The sequence below is a fragment of the Taudactylus pleione genome, unplaced genomic scaffold (assembly GCF_031769625.1).
Source record: "Taudactylus pleione unplaced genomic scaffold, aTauple2 ptg000061l, whole genome shotgun sequence".
NCBI classification, from domain to species: Eukaryota; Metazoa; Chordata; class Amphibia; order Anura; family Myobatrachidae; genus Taudactylus; species Taudactylus pleione.
The window spans coordinates 17029128-17052605 of NW_028284463.1; the positions used below are offsets into that span (position 1 = coordinate 17029128).

The 23478-nt window shown below is 42.6% G+C and overlaps 1 protein-coding gene across 1 annotated transcript in view; it reads right to left on the reverse strand.

Annotated features, from left to right (window-relative positions):
• Nucleotides 1–416: 416 nt before the first annotated feature.
• The window catches only part of B9D1 (B9 domain containing 1), a 136769-nt gene continuing 113707 nt past the window's right edge, over nt 417–23478 (reverse strand). Inside the window, exons 6-7 of the mRNA XM_088464945.1 lie at nt 12376–12443; nt 417–1938 (exon numbers count right to left, since the gene is read on the reverse strand). Coding sequence (XP_088321071.1) covers nt 1811–1938; nt 12376–12443 — 196 coding nt within the window. The 3' untranslated portion in view covers nt 417–1810. The remainder of the gene's footprint in view (nt 1939–12375; nt 12444–23478) is intronic.

Here is a 23478-nt window from a genome sequence, read left to right on the forward strand (position 1 = left end):
TATTTCCCCTTAGAGGGTCAGTTATGAGCAGGAATATACAAAATTCTTATTAACGTATCCGCCTACTTCTCCACCAAGTACATTTTAGTGTATACATCTATGATCACCACCCACAAACCACTCTGCGCCGTGTGTGTGGCGAACACTCTGGAAAATTGGTATTGTAGAAAGTCCTCAATGTCCAATCTACCACCCGGAGATCAGGTCTTATCCCCGTACTTATAATGGGACACAGCAGATGTGCGCTGCCATTTTCTGGAAGAATCGGTAGGACAATGACAAATGGTTTGGTTGCTATGGGAAACACCATCCTTCATTAGCATTTCCCATTGCGATAAATGTAGACCGTATTTTTAAACCGGAATAAAACAAGTTTGTTTTGAAATGTTTAAGTTTAATTACAAAACAACTCATTTACATATAGGAAAACAATTTTCATAGTAAAACAGTAGAAAAATTATATATAAAATAGAAAAATAATGAATAATCACACATATGATTGCCAACAAGATAATAATAATAATATACCAGCAAGGAAAACACCAGTTGCTGCCTTGTCCCAGCTGTCCATTATAAGTAACCGGAAAGATCGGCTTTACCAAAAATCTAACCAAAAGATACAAATACTATCTAAGATTTCTCTCTCTACGTTGTGAGTGGAGGCAGCCATTTGTGAACTGGATCAATATTCATAGGAATGCAAATTCACTCTGAAACTGTGACCTCACCGCAGCATGGCAATCCCCAGTGAGGTGATTGGTTCCCATTGCATTTGATAGGCTGTGCTGGAATATTGGTTTCACCCACAAAATGGCTGCCAACACTGTGCGTAGGTAACATGTGCCATCTAAAAATTGTTACCAAGGCCTTACTTGCCCTTTTCAAGTAGTTACGACTTGCATGTTTACAGCAAAGCATTGTGGGAGCTGTAGTGTTCATTCTGATTTGAAAGATGTAAGAAAACTAAATAATTATGCCGCTCTCTCTTCCCCAAGCCCTGCAATCATTAATTAGTGGGTTATTAATTCATTACCTGAGGCTATACAAGGACTGACAAAAACAAGGCAGCATTAGACTGCAAAGGCCAATTAAAACTGAAGTCTTGGCACTGCCGTACGTACATAGAGACAGCCGCGTTGGCAAAGTAACCGATGCGCTCTGCCAAATCCGCTGCAAATCCATCCATCATGTTCTACTTATAAAGACCATGGTCCACTGATATTCAAAGCTTTGTGTGGCCGTCATGTAGAGTTTAGCAAAGGACGCAGATTTACACCTGGATAAACAATGTTCCAAGGCAAGGGCTGCAAAATGCTGTTTTTGAATGGAGGAAAATACTTCTCTGCATGTAGAAGACGGATACTGGGCAGGTGTATATAGAGTACAACAGGAGGCACACATCTAAGTCTCCTCCCATTCAGCCCAATATTCCTAATTCTATATGAAGGAAAACCTGCAGTCACACACAGCCTGCACACACGTGACTACAAACATCCAAGTGCAGGGAATGTGTGACCAGCGGAGGTCTGGTACTAACGCCACATCTCATTCATATACCCACGCGAGAGTCTGCAGAGTGAAAACATATAGCGCCATACTGGGAGTTTGATTTGATTCTCAAACGTAAAACATCTGCAATTTATAAGCCTAACAGCAAGACTTCCTCTTCTCATCTCAATCTTAAGTCTTTTCCTTCTTCAGATCCATGGTCTGCGCACGGCACAGAATATTAAATAAGATTCCCACACAGCGCAGGCTGATGGGGTCAGGAGCCACGGGCCGGGCGTCCAGCCTCGGCCCTTCCTGTTCTTTATGGATTGGATGTGACGTCTGAGTTTGGAAGGTCGGTGGAGCTGCTGGTGTAGCCCAGTTTCTTCAGATCCTTTGTGGCCACGTTGAAGGAAAGGGTCAGGAATCCTTGTGACCGGACTCTGGTGACTGCGACAAGAGAGAGAACAGTTGTCTAAGAACATTCATTACAGGGGCTTTTAACCATAATTTAACCCCTACTTTATTCCTATTAGTTCTAGCGGGTCCACATTTGGTCGTGTTAGAACGACACAGTCAGGGTATCAGTGATAGAGCCACAGGCTGGTTGGGGTCTTAGGCTGTAGAGGTAAGTGTGATGGGGACACAGGATGGCAGTGGGTGATGGTAAGTACCAATTTACACTACAAGAGTGTGACTGATAGAAGCCCAAATGAAAGACCAATTGTTGCTGCTAAAACTTCATTAGATGTTGCTGTCTTATAAAGACACATGCTTAAAGTTAAAGGGATTATATCATACGCTATTCAGCTAGAAATCTTCAAATCTTTGTCATTTCTCCAAATATTGTTCACATTTAGGTGCCATGTGCATCACATTTGCGATATTTCTGTATTCCATGTCACTATGCCTGTAAGGCTGCCGAGCATCTGTTCTATTTAATTAATACGGGTAACATTTGCCAAACCCACACTTACCAGCTGATTGCCGTGATGTCAGCTCTAATATAGGAACACTCAGGAAGATGGAACAGGCGGAAAAAATTACCCCAAAAGGAGGCTCAGAAATGCTCACCCTAATTTTTTGCATTCAAGGCCCATAGACATATTTTAATACTTAAATATAAATTTACAAAAATTGGATGGAACTGCGCACTACTCCTGTGCGGTGTATATGCTGTCCTGTGTCTTACTGAGATGTGTCACAACTAAATCTCACAAATTAGCTATGACACTGGAACCAGTCTTTAAGTGAAACAATAGCATATATTATATTATATTATGTACCAATATATACCAATGAAGTCCGTGCTAGATAAATCAAATTTACTAATCAGTTGAAAAGTACAAATATCAGTTGAAAAGTACAAAATGTCAAACATATATGCATTAAAATGTAGGTACCAACAACAAAACAGTATAGGTATCGGTACCATGGATAGCATAACTTAGAGATAACCTAGAAAATGCAGGTAGTAGGACCTCTTAATGGCCCTGAATTAGTCCGCAAAGAAACCTAAATCTCCGTTGTTCCCTATAAAGGAAAACACCAATGTCACTTGGTTGAAATTAGTCCAAGGTGTACATGTGGTTGACTGTGGATGGTAAAACAAATGCACTTGTCGGTCCCTCGATATCCACCCGGGTGGATGTCAAGGGACCTTGGACCGTGCTACCCGATCGGGCCGCATACCCTAGGGCACGGCCAAACAGAGGGCGTCTTTCAGAGAGCCACCCTGCCGTTTGTGCGGTCCCGATCGGGTAGCACGGTCCAAGGTCCCTTGACATCCACCCGGGCACCGAACTCCTCCCGGGCCCTGAAGATCACCCGGGCAGCAGCATCAATACCCACAGGACAGTGTAGGGGTAGCACGGGACGCCGCGTCACCCCACAGAGTTATAGTACGGACAAGTGCATTTGTTTTACCATCCACGGTTAACCACAGGTACACCTTGGACTAATTTCAACCAAGTGACATTGGCGTTTTCCTTTATAGGGTACAACAGAGATTTAGGTTTCATTGTGGACTAATTCAGGGCCATTAGGAGGTCCTACTACCTGCATTTTCTAGGTTATCACTAATACCCCTTTTACACCGGAGCTAAAACCCGGGTTATTGAAGGGTTAACCCGGGCAGCTCCCTGGTGTAAAAGGGGAGAGGGTTGGATCGCCGGGTCGACAATCCAGCCCAGGTAAATAGCAGTGTTTAGCACTCCGGGTCATGATGACCTGGAGTGCGCTGCAAGCCGGCCGATTGGTCCGGCTTCAGTGGCGCTTGGAGATGACATCATCTCCAAGCGACCACTTACACGCCGGAAAAGCCGGGTCTATGCAGACCCGACTCAAGTGTGGGCGGCGCCAAATCGGGAATATCCAAAGTCGGCGCCAGCAAAATTCCAGGTCTGATCCGGATAGGAACCCTGTTCCAACTCTGGGTCAGACCCGGAATTTTGGTGGAAAAGGGGTATAAGTTATGGTATACATGGTACTGATACCTATACTGTTTTGTTGTTGGTACCTACATTTTAATGCATATATGTTTGATATTTTGTACTTTTCAACTGATTAGTAAATTTGATTTATCTAGCACAGACTTCATTGGTATATATTGGTACATAATATAATATATGCTATTGTTTCACTTAAATACTGGTTCCAGTGTGATAGCTAATTTGTGAGGTTTAGTTGTGACACATCTCAATAAGACACAGGACAGCATATACACCGCACAGGAGTAGTGCGCAGTTCCATCCGATTTTTGGATATTATTTGGATGGAGGACAACCTTTCCTAACTTGCAGCACACTCCAGAAAAGACCGGCTAGCCCAGAGAGCGCAGTCTCATAGTTATCATATTTAATTAAATATAAATTGAATTAAAAATATATATTAAATATTAGAAATATCTTAGTCACAGCCCATTAATATTAACACAGGATATTCTGGTGGGGCCCTGAGACAAAATAGGGCCCTACAGTGTGTTTGGTAGAAAATGTGAGTTGAGTGATGATGAAATGAGTGATAAGTGGAGTGATGAGGAGTTGAGAAAGAATGAAATGAGTGATGATGAGATTAGTGATAAGTGGAATGATGATGAGTTGAGTGATGCTAAGTGGAATGATGATGAGATTAGTGATAAGTGGAATGATGATGAGTTGAGTGATGCTAAGTGGAATGATGATGAGATAAGTGGAATGATGATGAGTTGAGTGATGATAAGTGGAATGATGATGAGTTGAGTGATGCTAAGTGGAATGATGATGAACTAAGTGATGCTAAGTGGAATGATGATGAACTAAGTGATGCTAAGTGGAATGATGATGAGTTGAGTGATGATAAGTGGAATGATGATGAGTTGAGTTATGATAAGTGGAATGATGATGAGTTGAGTTATGATAAGTGGAATGATGATGAGTTGAGTTATGATAAGTGGAATGATGATGAGCTGAGTGATGCTAAGTGGAATGATGATAAGATGAGTGATGCTAAGTGGAATGATGATAAGATGAGTGATGCTAAGTGGAATGATGATGAGTTGAGTGATGCTAAGTGGAATGATGATGAGTTGAGTGATGATAAGTGGAATGATGATGAGTTGAGTGATAAGTGGAATGATGATGAGTTGAGTGATGATAAGTGGAATGATGATGAGTTGAGTGATGATAAGTGAAATGATGATGAGTTGAGTGATGATAAGTGGAATGATGATGAGCTGAGTGATGCTAAGTGGAATGATGATAAGTGGAATGATGATGAGCTGAGTGATGCTAAGTGGAATGATGATGAGTTGAGTGATGATAAGTGGAATGATGATGAGTTGAGTTATGATAAGTGGAATGATGATGAGTTGAGTTATGATAAGTGGAATGATGATGAGCTGAGTGATGATAAGTGGAATGATGATGAGTTGAGTGATAAGTGGAATGATGATAAGTGGAAAGATGATGAGTTGAGTGATGCTAAGTGGAATGATGATGAGTTGAGTGATGATAAGTGGAATGATGATGAGTTGAGTGATAAGTGGAATGATGATGACTGGAAAGATGATGAGTTGAGTGATGCTAAGTGGAATGATGATGAGTTGAGTGATGCTAAGTGGAATGATGATGAGTTGAGTGATGATAAGTGGAATGATGATGAGCTGAGTGATGCTAAGTGGAATGATGATAAGATGAGTGATGCTAAGTGGAATGATGATGAATTGAGTGATGATAAGTGGAATGATGATGAGTTGAGTCATGATAAGTGGAATGATGATGAGTTGAGTGATAAGTGGAATGATGAGTGGAAAGATGATGAGTTGAGTGATGATGAGTTGAGTGATGCTAAGTGGAATGATGATAAGTGGAATGATGATGAGCTGAGTGATGCTAAGTGGAATGATGATGAGTTGAGTTATGATAAGTGGAATGATGATGAGTTGAGTTATGATAAGTGGAATGATGATGAGTTGAGTTATGATAAGTGGAATGATGATGAGTTGAGTTATGATAAGTGGAATGATGATGAGTGGAATGATTATGAGCTGAGTGATGCTAAGTGGAATGATGATGAGTTGAGTGATAAGTGGAATGATGATGAGTTGAGTGATGCTAAGTGGAATGATGATGAGTTGAGTGATGATAAGTGGAATGATGATGAGTTGAGTGATAAGTGGAATGATGATGACTGGAAAGATGATGAGTGGAATGATGATCAGTTGAGTGATGCTAAGTGGAATTATGATGAACTAAGTGATGCTAAGTGGAATGATGATGAACTAAGTGATGCTAAGTGGAACGATGATGAGTTGAGTGATAAGTGGAATGATGATGAGTTGAGTGATGATAAGTGGAATGATGATGAGTTGAGTTATGATAAGTGGAATGATGATGAGTTGAGTTATGATAAGTGGAATGATGATGAGTTGAGTGATAAGTGGAATGATGATGAGCTGAGTGATGCTAAGTGGAATGATGAGTTGAGTGATGATAAGTGGAATGATGATGAATTGAGTGATGATAAGTGGAATGATGATGAGTTGAGTCATGATAAGTGGAATGATGATGAGTTGAGTGATAAGTGGAATGATGAGTGGAAAGATGATGAGTTGAGTGATGATGAGTTGAGTGATGCTAAGTGGAATGATGATGAGTGGAATGATTATGAGCTGAGTGATGCTAAGTGGAATGATGATGAGTTGAGTGATAAGTGGAATGATGATGAGTTGAGTGATGATAAGTGGAATGATGATGAGCTGAGTGATGCTAAGTGGAATGATGATGAGTTGAGTTATGATAAGTGGAATGATGATGAGTTGAGTTATGATAAGTGGAAAGATGATGAGTTGAGTGATGATGAGTTGAGTTATGATAAGTGGAATGATGATGAGCTGAGTGATGATAAGTGGAATGATGATGAGCTGAGTGATGATAAGTGGAATGATGATGAGTTGAGTCATGATAAGTGGAATGATGATGAGTTGAGTGATAAGTGGAATGATGAGTGGAAAGATGATGAGTTGAGTGATGATGAGTTGAGTGATGATAAGTGGAATGATGATGAGCTGAGTGATGATAAGTGGAATGATGATGAGCTGAGTGATGATAAGTGGAATGATGATGAGCTGAGTGATGATAAGTGGAATGATGATGAGCTGAGTGATGATAAGTGGAATGATGATGAGTGGAATGATTATGAGCTGAGTGATGCTAAGTGGAATGATGATGAGTTGAGTGATAAGTGGAATGATGATGAGCTGAGTGATGCTAAGTGGAATGATGATGAGATGAGTGATGATAAGTGGAATGATGATGAGTTGAGTCATGATAAGTGGAATGATGATGAGTTGAGTGATAAGTGGAATGATGAGTGGAAAGATGATGAGTTGAGTGATGATGAGTTGAGTGATGATAAGTGGAATGATGATGAGCTGAGTGATGATAAGTGGAATGATGATGAGCTGAGTGATGATAAGTGGAATGATGATGAGCTGAGTGATGATAAGTGGAATGATGATGAGCTGAGTGATGATAAGTGGAATGATGATGAGTGGAATGATTATGAGCTGAGTGATGCTAAGTGGAATGATGATGAGTTGAGTGATAAGTGGAATGATGATGAATTGAGTGATAAGTGGAATGATGATGAGTTGAGTGATGATAAGTGGAATGATAATGAGTTGAGTCATGATAAGTGGAATGATGATGAGTTGAGTGATAAGTGGAATGATGAGTGGAAAGATGATGAGTTGAGTGAAGATGAGTTGAGTGATGCTAAGTGGAATGATGATGAGTTGAGTAATAACTGGAATGATGATGAGTGGAAAGATGATGAGTTGAGTGATGATGAGTTGAGTGATGATAAGTGGAATGATGAGCTGAGTGATGATAAGTGGAATGATGATGAGCTGAGTGATGATAAGTGGAATGATGATGAGTCGAGTGATAAGTGGAATGATGATGAGTTGAGTTATGATAAGTGGAATGATGAGTTCAGTGATGATGAGTTGAGTGATATCTCTACTACAAAAATCTGAGGCACATTGAACTACTAAAGGCTTTTTTGTGTATTGTAAATGAGACCCCGATGGAGGCAGCAGCTTTACATCCTGAGCTAATGCTCACAAGTGACCAAATACATAAGAGGAGATGATAGGATGTCATCTCTAGAATATTGGTTCAGCCTGCAAAATAGCTGCGGCCAGTGTGAGTAGGTGACGGTTCACCGTAATGCACCGAACGCTTCCACTACTAACAATGCTTCTAAGAGCACTTTGCTCTTGTAAAATAACGAGTAACCTCTCACCTCCACGTTTTCTAAGGAGTGCTCATGAAAAATGAAGAGAAATTGATGTCCTGATTCATAGACTTGCATTAGTGGCCCTGCCGCTGCGTCTTTGTGTGCAGCATCTGTGCTACCTTATGCAAAAGCCACAGGAGACAACTTAAGTAAAAAGACGCCCTCTGTCGGCTTCTCTGATCCAATGGTGCATCTGAAGATACAGCTTTGGATCAACTGCGTGACCATCGGACATCCATTAATCCTCAGGCTGTTCGGGGAAATCACACTGCTGTGGCCAATGAAGCTTTGCCCAACGATGCAGTCACTGGCTTCAGCATTACCAAAATACCGGACCAATACAACCCCATTTTCTGGGACGCTCCGTGTCGATGCCCCCAAACACCAGCAGCATTTCAATCATCATGCTGCAGCATTTGGGGCACTGCGAGCGACATCCCAGCCCCAGATCTGCACATGCGAAGTGCGGCTTCTGCGCATATCTAAAAACATCGGAGATTTGCGTAATACATACATCTCCAAATTAGGCCCCAAGATGGTAAAACACTCCCTGATCACCGGCAGGACCCTAAATAACAGGTCTGCATTGCTCGCGGCTCCATATTGCTCATAGATCAAGTGAATGAATCTGCCCGTATGGCACTGAATGTACATAGATGTGCAAGTGAAGGCTCCGCGTCCCTTCCTGTCTGCTGAATAATACCATCTGTGGGGAGAACGCAGGGCTAACTCTGAATTACTTACCAGCTTGTTACTAGAATGAAACGCAGGAAGAACAAGAGAGAGAATAAACAGCCCCAATTGCTTTGCGTTCTGTAATTAAACACTTGTATAATTCAGTTCTCTTCCTGCTCAGTATAATGAGCCTGCTGGCAGCACCACGTCCCAGCTGTAATGGATTGGACAGATCAGGAGTGTTCTTCCCTCCCGCCCTCCCATTTGCGCTGGACACTCAGTACTTTGTGAGGGTGACCTTACAGGCTTATTGGTAGGACAGGAAAATAATTAGCATCTAACTTTGTGTGGAATGTATTCTTTGTGTGGAATGAACATCAGAGGGTGAATGCACGCCTGTACTAAGTGGCAGCTCGGGAGAGGACATTGTTATAGTCCAGAAACAGCATCTACCTGCACGGCTATCATTTCAGGCATTAATATTTCATTATTGTGGAAATGAAGGTAACATATGACTCATTACATCTTTTCTTCTTACATTTTGGCATTACGGAAACAAGCCCTTAGTGATGCAAATGCAAAATATGAGGGACGGCAGGACACATAGGAATGTCTGTCTGTCTTTCAGTGGGCAGTTATGTCTAGTTCCATGTTCCGTATGTGGATCAGTTACAGGTGTGTCCTCATACACCTATCGTGAGACGCTCTGACACGGGTAGCACAAAGTACGTTACCACTAAATATTGCATCTTTGTCGCATCGTAGCCACATAAAAAGCCGCTCTCAGTGTACCAGGTTGACACTTTTGTCGCAAAACGATATCGTTAATGATATCGTTCAGCGGGTGTGCTCAATGTCATGAACGACATTGAGCACACCCTGCCGGGGGGACACACTAGACGATATCGCTCGGGGAGCATATCGTCTAGTGTGTACGCTTCTTAAGTGGTCCATATACAAACTCAGGCTCACAAGTGTCGTATATCAAATGGATCAGCACAGTCTGCTGGTGCTTCCTAGTTGCATCACATTGCGACTTTAGATGAAAAAAAGACAGCTAGCAGAGTAGCACTGGACCTTTGCGGCTCACTCACGCCAGACAACTTGCGCTGTGTGGCGTATTGAGGCTAGATGTATGAGGACACGTCTGTAGGTGGATCAATAAACTGTATTCTGACCAATCCCCGGCTTCCTGTCCTTGCTTTCCTATCTGCTGTTCCTTCACTGGGTCTATTATATACAGAATTATGAATGAAACTGCTAAAAGCATTGGAGGCAGGGTTCCGGACTATAGACAGACAGTAATTAGTTAAGACAAAGGGCCTGATTCAGAGCCGGACGCTATTAGCGCTCGCTCGTTCAGAAAAAGGGGGTGGCTATTCAAATGAACCGTTCGCTCTTTGCGGTCTGTTGCTGCCTCTATGTCTGAACGAGCGAACAAAACATGCGGTCGTTTTTTTGATAAAACGCCCCCTGGCAGCTCGCATAATACGTCATGTCCACTATTTATTAGATTAATCGAGTACATCGACCAGCGTATGAACTGCTCGCTATTCTTGTGGTTGGTTTTTCCTACCGCAATCTTGCGAGCAGTTCTGACTATAAAATAACCCAGTGACGTGGTCATTGACGCTGTTGTATTAATTATGCACACCCATAAAACGCCCGTTTTGACCTTTAAGCACGCCTGCGTTCTGATCTCCACTCCCCGTTTTCAAGCACCTTCCCCTGTTACCACCCACATACGCCTCCTCCTGTCACTCATATTAGCAGGCATTCGCTATTTAGCGAACAAACGATTTTCGGCCGCAATGACTGGTTCGCGCATGCGTATTACGATCCGTACGCATGCGCAGTTGGGCAAACATCGCTCGGAACGAACGAGCGGCCGCTTACTAGCTGCTCTGAATAGACACCAGATGTTAGACAGTTAATAGTTAGACAAGGATAAAAATTCGACACAGACAAAAGTCAGACACACTAAAGTTAGACATGTAAAAAGTTTGACAGGTACAAAAGATCGACAGGGTCAAAAGTTCGACATGAAAAAGATCGACACAAAAATGGTCGACACCTTGTTTTTTTTTAGGATTACTTACTGGATGGTTAGTGTTAGGCACTTACCCCATGGTTAGGGTTAGGCACCAGGAGGGAGGGTTAGGGTTAGGCACCAAGGGGAGGATTAGGGTGAAGAATAGGGCTAAAAAAAATTAAATAAAAATTGCCGACCATTTTCATGTCAAACATTTGACCCTGTCGACCTTTTGTACCTTTCGAACTTTTTACATGTCTAACTTTAGTGTGTCTGACTTTTTTCCCTGTCTAACTATTGACTGTCTAACATCTGGTGTCTAACTAATTACTGTCTCTCTCTTATATCACACCTTCACAAAACTGTGGCCTAAACAATGAATTTCTGAACAGCGTAACCTTACGTGTGGTCATCTAGCATTCACTGCCTTATTGTTAGGTGTCGTCCCAGAGGCCTATTTCCATCCGTTCTGTTATTTCTAATTGTATCTATGTATGGAAATGTTTGCTATGTTCTGTAATTCATTTAAAAAAAAACCTCAATACACAGATTTTTTTTTTTTTTTTTTGTAAAAACCGCAATGAACTGATTGGCTGAATTTCCATGAATACATAAGTAATGAATGAAATGAATTATATAGTAGCAGGGGCCACTATGTGTGGTTACTGGATGCAAAGTAAAAAAAAAAAAATATAGATAAAAATGAAACAATGGATTCTGTAGGTTGAGACGAAGAGAATGTGTTCTCACATCACTGATTCGGAGATGGGCCGAGCGACTATCGGTGATGTGCGCAATGCATCCGATTCGCACTGCGCATGTGTCAAGTTTCATTACCGATATCGTTCTCAGTGAGGATTTATTCGTAAAAGTGAATGACAGCTAAATTGAATGTGATCTGGAGCAAAAAATGTTTTGTATTATCAATGCACATTGTCTCAATAAAAAATGTTTGAAAAAAAAAAAAAAAAAAAAAAGTGAATGACAGGCAGGAACCGTGGTGGCAACGAAAATGCAGGTGTGTTGTGACCATGTCCGGGAAGTCTCTGCCTGAGACTGCGATCCCGTACGAAGTGAAAATGGCTCCGGCGTCTGAGTTCCGGCGCCCATTTTGCGTCACCTTAGGGTTACTAAGTATGCTGATTATCAAGTGATCTGCGATGCTGCATCTTTGTACACAGATTAGAGACGTCCCTGTACAAATACCCGCGGCTGCGCCATTAGCATAATATCGCATAACCGCTGCGCACGGGAATTCAGTGCACTGCTATATCAGGCCCAATGCCACCTGCAGGAAAAGAGCAATCGCACAGTGATAATCCTACTCTGTGTCATAGGTATTACCGGTACTCTGCGCACAGTGTGTACACTGGAATGACAAAGCCCGGATTAGCATTTACCTTCTCTTCCGTCGCCTTGAGCCACAACCTTCGGGTCTGTGAATTCTGGACGCCGGCCCGTCAACCAACTGGAAGTGAAAGGAATTTACATATATATGAGTTTGTCTCTAAGGGCTTACACTATAGCACACATAACATATACAAATACGGAATGATCATTTGAATGCAGCGCTGTATGGGACATCACACAATCTAGGAATGGAGAATTTTATAGAGATAATAAAGTATTAGACTCCCCTTCACATTGCGCTCGCTGATTGGACCCCCAGGCCATGTGCAGACGCCTGCAAGGACAGAAGCAAATATTTCCAATAACCATTATAACTAAGCCATAAGGGTTACAGTTCTATTGGTCCATGACCAATGCTTAATTTCACCTCGGTCCAGCAGCCTGCATTCATATTAATATATAACGGTATGAAGAGACACAGGGCCTGATTCTCAGTTGGGAATAAAACAGTGCAGGTGGGGCAGATGTAACATGTGCAGAGAGAGTTAGATTTGGGAGGGGCGTATCCAAACTCAGATCTAAAGTGCAGTGTACAAATAAAGCTGTCCAGCATCTTTGGGCTACATGCAAAAGCAGCCAGTATTTACCCCGCATGCACAAATAATACATGTACTCCACCCCCCACCCTTGCATCGCACCATGGTTTGTCCCAGAGCCGAGTTAAGGTGCCCAATCTTCTGAACGGTATTTCCACGATCCTGCGACGCGATCGGAAATGCCGATCTGCCGGGTCGAAACGCCGGCCAGCCAACAGCGATGGTCAGCGGTCCGTCGCAGGATCGCTGAAATATTACATGTTAAATGTCCGCCGCTTTGACGAACGCGATCATTTTTTGATCGCGATCATCAAACCGGGAAAATCCAACATGTTGGATTTCTGCGATCCCGCATTGCGGCAATCCATCGCTGATGGATGGGCCCCCACATCTTGCTCTTTTTTGCTTTGCTCCCTCCTCAAAAACAGGCCCCTAAGGTTCTCTGTACAGAAAGATTCATGGACACGTTTTACAGGACATCCAGAAACATAAAGTGAAACCAATTCAGAATAATAAGATGTATATATATCATTAATATTAGACACTACTGTTACATATGGGTCACAGGATTCCTAATAAATTTAGCAAATGTCAAAAAGCCAATCGGCACAACCCCCTTAAATGCCTCTCCGCAAACTTGCCTACCCTCCTGCATCCTGCGGGAGACTCTCGTTTCCTTGTGGAGTTTACTGCTGCCCCACAAACAAAAATCCTGCTTTCCCCACAGCGATAATAAGGACTACGCATGTACAAGTCTGGATAGGACAGGACCTGTAGGAGAGATGTCATGACGTGCCTCTCCGTTATATATTATCCAGTATATGTACATAAGCCGAGGGAAAAGTTTGGCCGATTATCTACATCAGATATTGCCAATGTTTACGCCGGTTGATCGATTATCGGTAACCTGTGCATGAATTAAGCTTCATTTTCGGTGAGAATTTGACAGGCAGAGACCGTTTGTGGGCGGCAATGAGGAGGTGGCGACTCAAATGCACACTTGTGGTGACCATTTTCGGGATGTGTCTCTGACTGCGATCCCAAAATGGCTCTTGCGTCTCAGTTCTAGCGCCCATTCTGCAGGACCATAGTGTTACTAAAAAAAACCTGATGATCATCTGATCTGCGATGGAGATATGTCTTTCGTCGCAGCTGATTGGATTTGTGAAGCCGCCAGTGGGTGCCTCAATACAAATCCCGGCGTCTGCGTCATTTGCATATTTTTGCCCAGCCACCGCGGAGGCGTTGGTGTACAGCTCTGAATCAGGACCACTAAACAGTGTCAGCTCCTTCTTACATAAACATGCTCCACCCCATACATCATATACTGGGACAACTTACCTAACAGTAAGTGAGTTTGTGCTGAATCAAGATCTATAGATGGATGAGTCCTATAGTTCCGAGAGCTCTGACACAAGCTAATACCTGGCTTCAGGTGATCCTGTAGGGATCCCCGATTTGCTACACAAGGGGGACATGTCTGATTAAAAAGGGTTTCTCTAAAACAGACAACCACTTTACCCGTGCCACACTATGGGCTCTTCTGTAATGTAATTGTGGATGCTACAACATGCCTTTACACGAGGCATGAACATGTGTCTGAGGTTAATGGCCCTTATTAGGCTTGTTATATCTCTTTGTACTGCTATTAGTATGCTATACGTGTAGTGTATATGCTGTGTGCTCTGTACAGCAAGTATATAGTAATAATGTCTGCACACACTGTCATTGGACAGATTCAGTCAGGACAAACGAATGGTACGTCTATTGTACATTTCGGCCTAATGACCACATCGCTGTTCATTTGTACCCAGTGCAGAAAGCATAACAATATATATACAAGCTACAATCCCTTTAAGTACAGTGATAAAGAAATAAAGTGGTGAATAGACTGAATAAATGCTGATCCATGCTCTCCTTTCAGTGCCTTGTCGCATACACAAACTACAGGCAGCCGTACGCAGTCACATCACTGAGGCATGAGGGACAAAGTGCCAATCCAAGTGATTTAAGAGTCTGTATTCTAATCTATGTTGAGTAAGGCCACAACATTGATGCCTCTGATGTAAGTAGGTGACAGGACCACAGTTACAATGGCAGGGGGGCTATCTCCCCTGAACTCCGTATCTCTAACCTTTCAACTACCTGGTCAACAGACGAAATAGCTGCCAACTCCTTAACCCAATGGCCACCAGACGTGTTAGTCACTGCGTAAGACTCAAGCAGGTGCCAATTGGCTGTCCCCTGCGGCTCCTGGCCAATCAAGTGTTGCTTTCAGTCAACGCTCCTTGTTGACAATGGTTTTTAAATTCACAGAGTGGCTCTACCTCTCCAGTGCCCACTGGATTCAGAAGTGTGCCAACTTCTGCTCACATTCCAGCCCCACCCATCTTCTACCCTAGCTTATGAGACACTCCATTCAGGGGAGATTCCTTCATTAATTCTTCTTTTGAGCTGTTAACCATGCTGACGCACCCCTTAAAATTAGAGATGAGCGTGTTCGGATTCAGAGATCCGATCCCACCCGAATTTAGCATATATGAGTCGGATCCAAGCAGGCTTGGAGTTTCCCGCCTTACTCGGATCTCTCAAATCGAGGCAAAACCATAGAGACGAAATCTCGCGGTTCGCAAGCTTTCGTCTCTATGATCAATGTAGTATATAAGGGACCACGCGACGGACGCCATTTCACTCTGGCTGTGGAGACTGAACAGGGAGGGTGGGTAGTGTAGGGCTGGGAGAGCAATACAAGTTGCAACCAAGTGCTGCCTGACTCCAGATCAATCGTTGCTCTGGGGCCAAGTTCTTCTGGAGCTGACAAAAAATAAAAATCATCATTTGTCGTTTTTATCTTTATTTTTGTGTGCACACGACTGCACGTGTGTTCATTTTGTAACCGAACCGAAGGAGGGCTGTCACATGACAGGAGAGCAAGGCCAAGAACCACATGTTGTAGCTGCCGCCAGCAGTGCAAGGCCGTCAACTTCCTCGTCCTCTATGAAGGCCCATGCCCCAGGGCTTAAGTCACGCCATCGATATGGTAAAGCACGTTTTACTGAAGTTAAGAAAAAAAAAATTAAAGGAAATTTGACTTTAGATAAACAAAAAAATGTCAATATGCCATTCACTACACAAAGTGGCAAGGAAAGGATAAGGCCTTGGCCTTTCTTTATGAAGACTGCTGATTCTGATAGCCCTTCTGCTTGTAGTAATAGTGGTGGTGGTCCATTTAAAAATGTGAAAGTTGTTAAGACAGCTCCAGAAAAACCAACTATATGCCCTGAGAAATCAAAATCACAAATCCCCGAGTAGAGTGCAAGTGTGTCCGCGGTTGCCATGTGTGAGCCCGACCTAAATACTAGTGTACTGGAGGATCCTTCAAGTTCCAACATTTGTGTGCCCTCCCTCTGTAAATGTGGGGAAGGGCATTCAACATCTTGCACACGTAGTCATTGAGGATGCTTCTGTGGAACTGCACATGGAGGAGGAGGATATTTTGGTAGTTGAAGGCGCTAAGGATGATGAGGATGCTGATGATGAAGATGTTGGTGATGAGGATGTTGATGCAGAGGATGTCCTTTGTGTAAGTAAGGCAACAGCTGTTGCCCATGGCTTGAAAAAGCCAAAGCCCATTGTTGTCATGCCAGGACAAATCTACTTCTCACGTGTGGAATTATTTCCATCCCGATCCGGACAACAGTTGTCAAGCCATATGTGCTTGTTGCCATGCAAGAGTGAGTAGAGGGAGGGCCCAAGGACTATTCCATCTTGCACCTTTTTCCTTTCCATTATGTGCTATTTGGGGCATTGCTGCCTGACATTTTAAATTAATGTTATGGTTGGTTTAGGAGCCAATGATTTATTTTTAAATTAATGTATGATCAATTTAACAGCCAAGGGCTGCAACCAATGAATTGTCTTTAAATTAATTTATGATCAATTTAAAAGCCAGGGGCTGCACCCAATGAATTGTTTTTTAATTAATTTATTATCAATTTTACACCTGGCTGTCACTGTCATCGGCGTAGCTGCGCAGGGGTGCTGTGCTTCTGTCTGTCGAGGGGCTGCTGCCCAAAATAATAAACAATTTTTTTTGTGTGCGTATCAGCCACACCTGTCATCGGTATAGCTACGCAGGGGTGCTGTGCTGCTGTCTGTCAAGGAGCTGCATGATTATTGCAATGAAAACTTTCTTTTTAAGTTATTGGGTTACAAAAAGTTTTTTCTTTTTTATCTTAAACATAGCAGAAATGTTATAATAACAGCTTATAAAGTTATATGCTCTAAAAAACTAAAGCCAATGGCCCTCATGGCTCCCTCCGTCGTGCGCATGCTCAGTGCAGAACATAGACCCACTTGCGAGCGGACAGGCGCTCGCGAGTGGGTCTGAATCAGGGCCTATATTTGTAAAAAACAAAAGCCTAATTCTGCCAAAAAAGAGACTGACCACGGCTAAACATAAGAGTCACCCTCTGGATGTGAACTGTCTCATTTGCATGGGGAAAACCCAACCCTCGGATGAGATGGATCTCAGCCAGTGAACAACATTGAAATCACCATTAAAAAGTCACAATAGACTACAGTGTGGAGAATCTTTCTTCACAGTCAGGAGAGGCCTAAGAGAACATGAAAAAAGATGCTCTAGATGCTGAACTTCAAGGGATTTCTCCATCGTGTTCTGCAGTGTGGAAAGGTTTCATTCACATGTTTTTTATAAAGCAGTTCAAAGTTACAGCCTTCAAAGTGTCTGGCTATAACACCCACCTTTGCCAGGAATTACCAAAGATTATTACAAGCAAAGGATTCATCTGTCCGGAATCTGTATGGAAATTCATGGATCGTATTTGGCCTGAATGCACTAAGACATCCAGTGATTCTGTCACTGTGTTCTGTAGCCGACTTTGGCCCTGATTCAGAGCCGCTCGCAAGCGGCCGCTCGTTCGTTCTGTCCGATGTTCGCACATCTGCGCATGCGTACGGATTTTAATACGCATGCGCGAACCAGTCAGTGCTGCCGAAAATCGTTTGTTTGCTATATAGCGAATGCCTGCTATTTTGAGTGACAGAAGGAGGCGTATGTGGGTGGTAACAGGGGAAGGTGCTTGAAAACGGGGGTGTGGAATTCGAACGCAGGCGTGCTTAAAGGTCAAAACGGGCGTTTTAAGGGAGTGCATAATTAATACAGCAGCGTCACTGACCACGTCACTTGTTTTTTTTTTACTCCGAACTGCTCGCAAAATAGCGGTTGAAAAAACCAGCCACAAGAATAGCGAGCAGTTCATACGCTGTTCGATGTACTCGATTAATCTAATAAATAGCGGACATGACGAATGGTGCGAGCGGCAAGGGGGCGTATTTTTCAAAATTACAACCGCAAGTTTTGCTCGCTCGTTCAGACTTAGAGGCGTGAACAGACCGCAATTAGCGAACGGTTCTTTAGAATAGCCACCCCTTGTTTTAGAACGAACGACCGCAAATAGCGAGCGGCTCTGAATGAGGGCCTTTATTCCTACCTGAATCACAAACTGAAATACGGAATAGTAAGCACAGACAACATGGAGGCCTTTGTTATTCCGCTGCCAGCATGCCAACCAATACCTCCCAGACTACACCCACTGGGGGGACCAGGTCTTGATAATGACTATCCCCATCTATAGCTAGGCCTTCTTCTTCCAAACCATCCAACCTGGGCTTCCTGTCCAAAAAGGGTAAGCAGGGTACAGAAAGAGGAGCTAGATGTCCCCAATGACATTTTTTTCATCTATAATAGATGATGTGGAGAGATAAGAGCTTCAGATGTTGGAACAGGGGCTCCCACCTATTTGGCTTCCCTCCAGAGAACAGAGCTCTGTTCCTCAGGAAGTGTCTATGCCTGATAAGCAGGTAGTCTCTGTCTGTTGGTAAACACCCTTCAGGAGATGGCAACCCAGAATAACAACAACAACTATAATAATGGGTCCACTGATAACCAGCCTGATCCCTTAACGGCAACATACCCCATATGGCCAACTCATCTAATACGACACCCAATTTGCAGCCTCCTCTTCCTTATGACACTAATCCAGTCGCCATGGTTGATCAATCAGCCATGTGTGGTACACCCAATTTTTGGCCTTCTACATTCTATTCATTTCTAACATTCACATATCTAAGAGAAGTGGACAGTGGGAACAATGCAATTTGAAGGCCACTAACTAACTGTTTTTTTTACAACCATGGCGACTGTACAGGTTGGGAAATTCCGTTACAGAATAGAAGGTTTGCAAAGGATTATTTAAGTCAATTGTCTATTTATTTTTGGAAAGCACGCTTACTGGTCCCCTTCTGGGATGAAAAAAATTAACTCCCAGCAAGCAGGCATGGCACTCAAGAAAGAATTCCCAAGAAAGACACAACGTAATACTTAAACCTTAGGTCTGAATGTTGCATTTGCTGCTCTGTTTCGCTTGTTCACAATATATCTCATATGGTTAAGTGGACAGGGGGAACAACGGCAGTTTGAAGGCCACTAACTATGTTTTTTTTATGTCCCTGTACAGGTCGGGAAATGCCTTTATACAGGTTGAGTCTCCCTTATCCAAAATGCTTGGGACCAGGGGTATTTTGGATAATGGAATATTCCGTATTTTGGAATATTTGCATATCATAATTAAATATCTTGGGAATGGGACCCAAATATACACACAGAAAGCATTTATGTGTTATATACACCTTATACACACAGCCTGCAGGTAATTTTATACAATATTTTCAATAATTTTGTGGCTCAAGTAAAGTTTGTGTACAGAAATGAAATTCATTTATGTTGCATATACAGCTTATACACAAAGCCTGAAGGTAATTTTATACAATATTTTTAATAATTTGTGCCTTAGACAAAGTTTGTGTACATTGAACCATCAAAAATCAAAGGTTTCCTTATCTCAGTCATGCCAAAATTATTCCGTATTTCGGAATATTCCGTATTTCGAAATATATGGATATGGGAGACTCAACCTGTAGAAGATTTGCAAAGCATTATTTAAGTCAATTGTTTATTTATGTTTGGAAAGCACTCTTCCGGGCCCCCTTGTGAGCTGTGAGCTGGTCAAAATTGACTGGAAACGAGTGGAAATAAATGTTATTGAGGTTATTAATACTGTAGGAACAAAAAAAGGCCCATTTTATGTGATTTTAGCTGGTTTTTTTTTTTTTTTTAAAGAAATAATCCACATCCAAAACACGAAAACAACACACGAAGGTGAGGTTTTGGCAAAACCAATCCAGATCCAAAACCAGGGGAGATCCAGATCCAAAACCAAAAACATGAGGGTCGGCGCACATCTCTACTTAAAATATACTTACTTAAAACGGCGCCTCATGCCATGGGGTTATTTCATGCCAGGAATGAGAGAACCTGCAGCTCAGCAGTTTTTGATTGATGACTGATATGTTAAGTATTTGCATAAGTTTCCATAAAACTGGTAAACATGCTGCAATGCACCGGAGATCCAGCAGGCAGCATCATGTATTCAGAAGCGTACATGTAATTATTACAGAGGATTGCTAGCAGCTTTTCTGTAGGTACAATTCAAGCAGATGTCAATGAGTCTTCATTGAAAGCAACTCCTCGCTGGGGGAGGGGATGCGAAAAGGAACTAAAGAATTATCCTGGCCTCAAACAATATATCAGCACAGCCAATAAATAACCTGAGGAGATGGCTTTTCATAGTGGGAAATATTTATCAAACCAATCTCTAGTCTACAAGTGGATATAACAGCCACTACAGCCTCCAGCATCAATGCATGCGAACATCATTCAGCAAGCTTACTAATGAGCGATTACAATATTCATAGCTTACGTGTAGAATACCTTAGTGTAGACATAACACCGATGTTGAAAGAATTCAGATATAGTGCACCCACTCAATAAACTGTATGGGGTGCCAGCTCACCAAAGGTATTACTATACTAGTCCCTTTTAAGCAAAAAGATACTTGAAATATAATCTAAAAGAAAGGAAGCGCTAGTATTCCAACACTAAGAATAAACTGCATAAAATAAATATAGATCCAACTCACTTATTCCCACCTATGTTTATTTAATAATAAATACATACGAATAACACAGTAAGGATAAAACAAGAGGAACAATAACTCAAGAATAATATAAAACACCGCTGTATATGAATCAATTGCAGTACAAGATACATATCTGTTGTAGCTAATCTGTAGCCGGAAAGTGCCCAAAATATCTTTTACTGGGCAAGAAGTAAAAACAGTCACAAATTGTCAGAGTAAGCACACTGGATATTAGTAATGCTGGACATATGGAGCATACACACGGTCAGATGTGTCAGAGTAAGCACACTGGATATTAGTAATGCTGGACATAGGGAGCATACACACGGTCAGATGTGTCAGAGTAAGCACACTGGATATTAGTAATGCTGGACATAGGGAGCATACACACGGTCAGATGTGTCAGAGTAAGCACACTGGATATTAGTAATGCTGGACATATGGAGCATATACACGGTCAGATGTGTCAGATTAAGCACACTGGATATTAGTAATGCTGAACATATGGAGCATACACACGGTCAGATGTGTCAGAGTAAGCACACTGGATATTAGTAATGCTGGACATATGGAGCATACACACGGTCAGATGTGTCAGAGTAAGCACACTGGATATCAGTAATGCTGGACATAGGGAGCACACACACGGTCAGATGTGTCAGAGTAAGCACACTGGATATTAGTAATGCTGGACATATGGAGCATACACACGGTCAGATGTGTCAGAGTAAGCACACTGGATATTAGTAATGCTGGACATATGGAGCATACACACGGTCAGATGTGTCAGAGTAAGCACACTGGATATTAGTAATGCTGGACATAGGGAGCATACACACGGTCAGATGTGTCAGAGTAAGCACACTGGATATTAGTAATGCTGGACATAGGGAGCATACACACGGTCAGATGTGTCAGAGTAAGCACACTGGATATTAGTAATGCTGGACATAGGGAGCATTCACACGGTCAGATGTGTCAGAGTAAGCACACTGGATATTAGTAATGCTGGACATAGGGAGCATACACACGGTCAGATGTGTCAGAGTAAGCACACTGGATATTAGTAATGCTGGACATAGGGAGCATACACACGGTCAGATGTGTCAGAGTAAGCACACTGGATATTAGTAATGCTGGACATATGGAGCATACACACGGTCAGATGTGTCAGAGTAAGCACACTGGATATTAGTAATGCTGGACATAGGGAGCATACACACGGTCAGATGTGTCAGAGTAAGCACACTGGATATTAGTAATGCTGGACATAGGGAGCATTCACACGGTCAGATGTGTCAGAGTAAGCACACTGGATATTAGTAATGCTGGACATAGGGAGCATACACACGGTCAGATGTGTCAGAGTAAGCACACTGGATATTAGTAATGCTGGACATATGGAGCATATACACGGTCAGATGTGTCAGATTAAGCACACTGGATATTAGTAATGCTGAACATATGGAGCATACACACGGTCAGATGTGTCAGAGTAAGCACACTGGATATTAGTAATGCTGGACATATGGAGCATATACACGGTCAGATGTGTCAGAGTAAGCACACTGTATATTAGTAATGCTGGACATATGGAGCATACACACGGTCAGATGTGTCAGAGTAAGCACACTGGATATTAGTAATGCTGGACATATGGAGCATACACACGGTCAGATGTGTCAGAGTAAGCACACTGGATATTAGTAATGCTGGACATAGGGAGCATACACACGGTCAGATGTGTCAGAGTAAGCACACTGGATATTAGTAATGCTGGACATAGGGAGCATTCACACGGTCAGATGTGTCAGAGTAAGCACACTGGATATTAGTAATGCTGGACATAGGGAGCATACACACGGTCAGATGTGTCAGAGTAAGCACACTGGATATTAGTAATGCTGGACATATGGAGCATATACACGGTCAGATGTGTCAGATTAAGCACACTGGATATTAGTAATGCTGAACATATGGAGCACACACACGGTCAGATGTGTCAGAGTAAGCACACTGGATATTAGTAATGCTGGACATATGGAGCATATACACGGTCAGATGTGTCAGAGTAAGCACACTGTATATTAGTAATGCTGGACATATGGAGCATACACACGGTCAGATGTGTCAGAGTAAGCACACTGGATATCAGTAATGCTGGACATAGGGAGCACACACACGGTCAGATGTGTCAGAGTAAGCACACTGGATATTAGTAATGCTGGACATATGGAGCATACACACGGTCAGATGTGTCAGAGTAAGCACACTGGATATTAGTAATGCTGGACATATGGAGCACACACACGGTCAGATGTGTCAGAGTAAGCACACTGGATATTAGTAATGCTGGACATATGGAGCATACACACGGTCAGATGTGTCAGAGTAAGCACACTGGATATTAGTAATGCTGGACATATGGAGCACACACACGGTCAGATGTGTCAGAGTAAGCACACTGGATATCAGTAATGCTGGACATAGGGAGCAC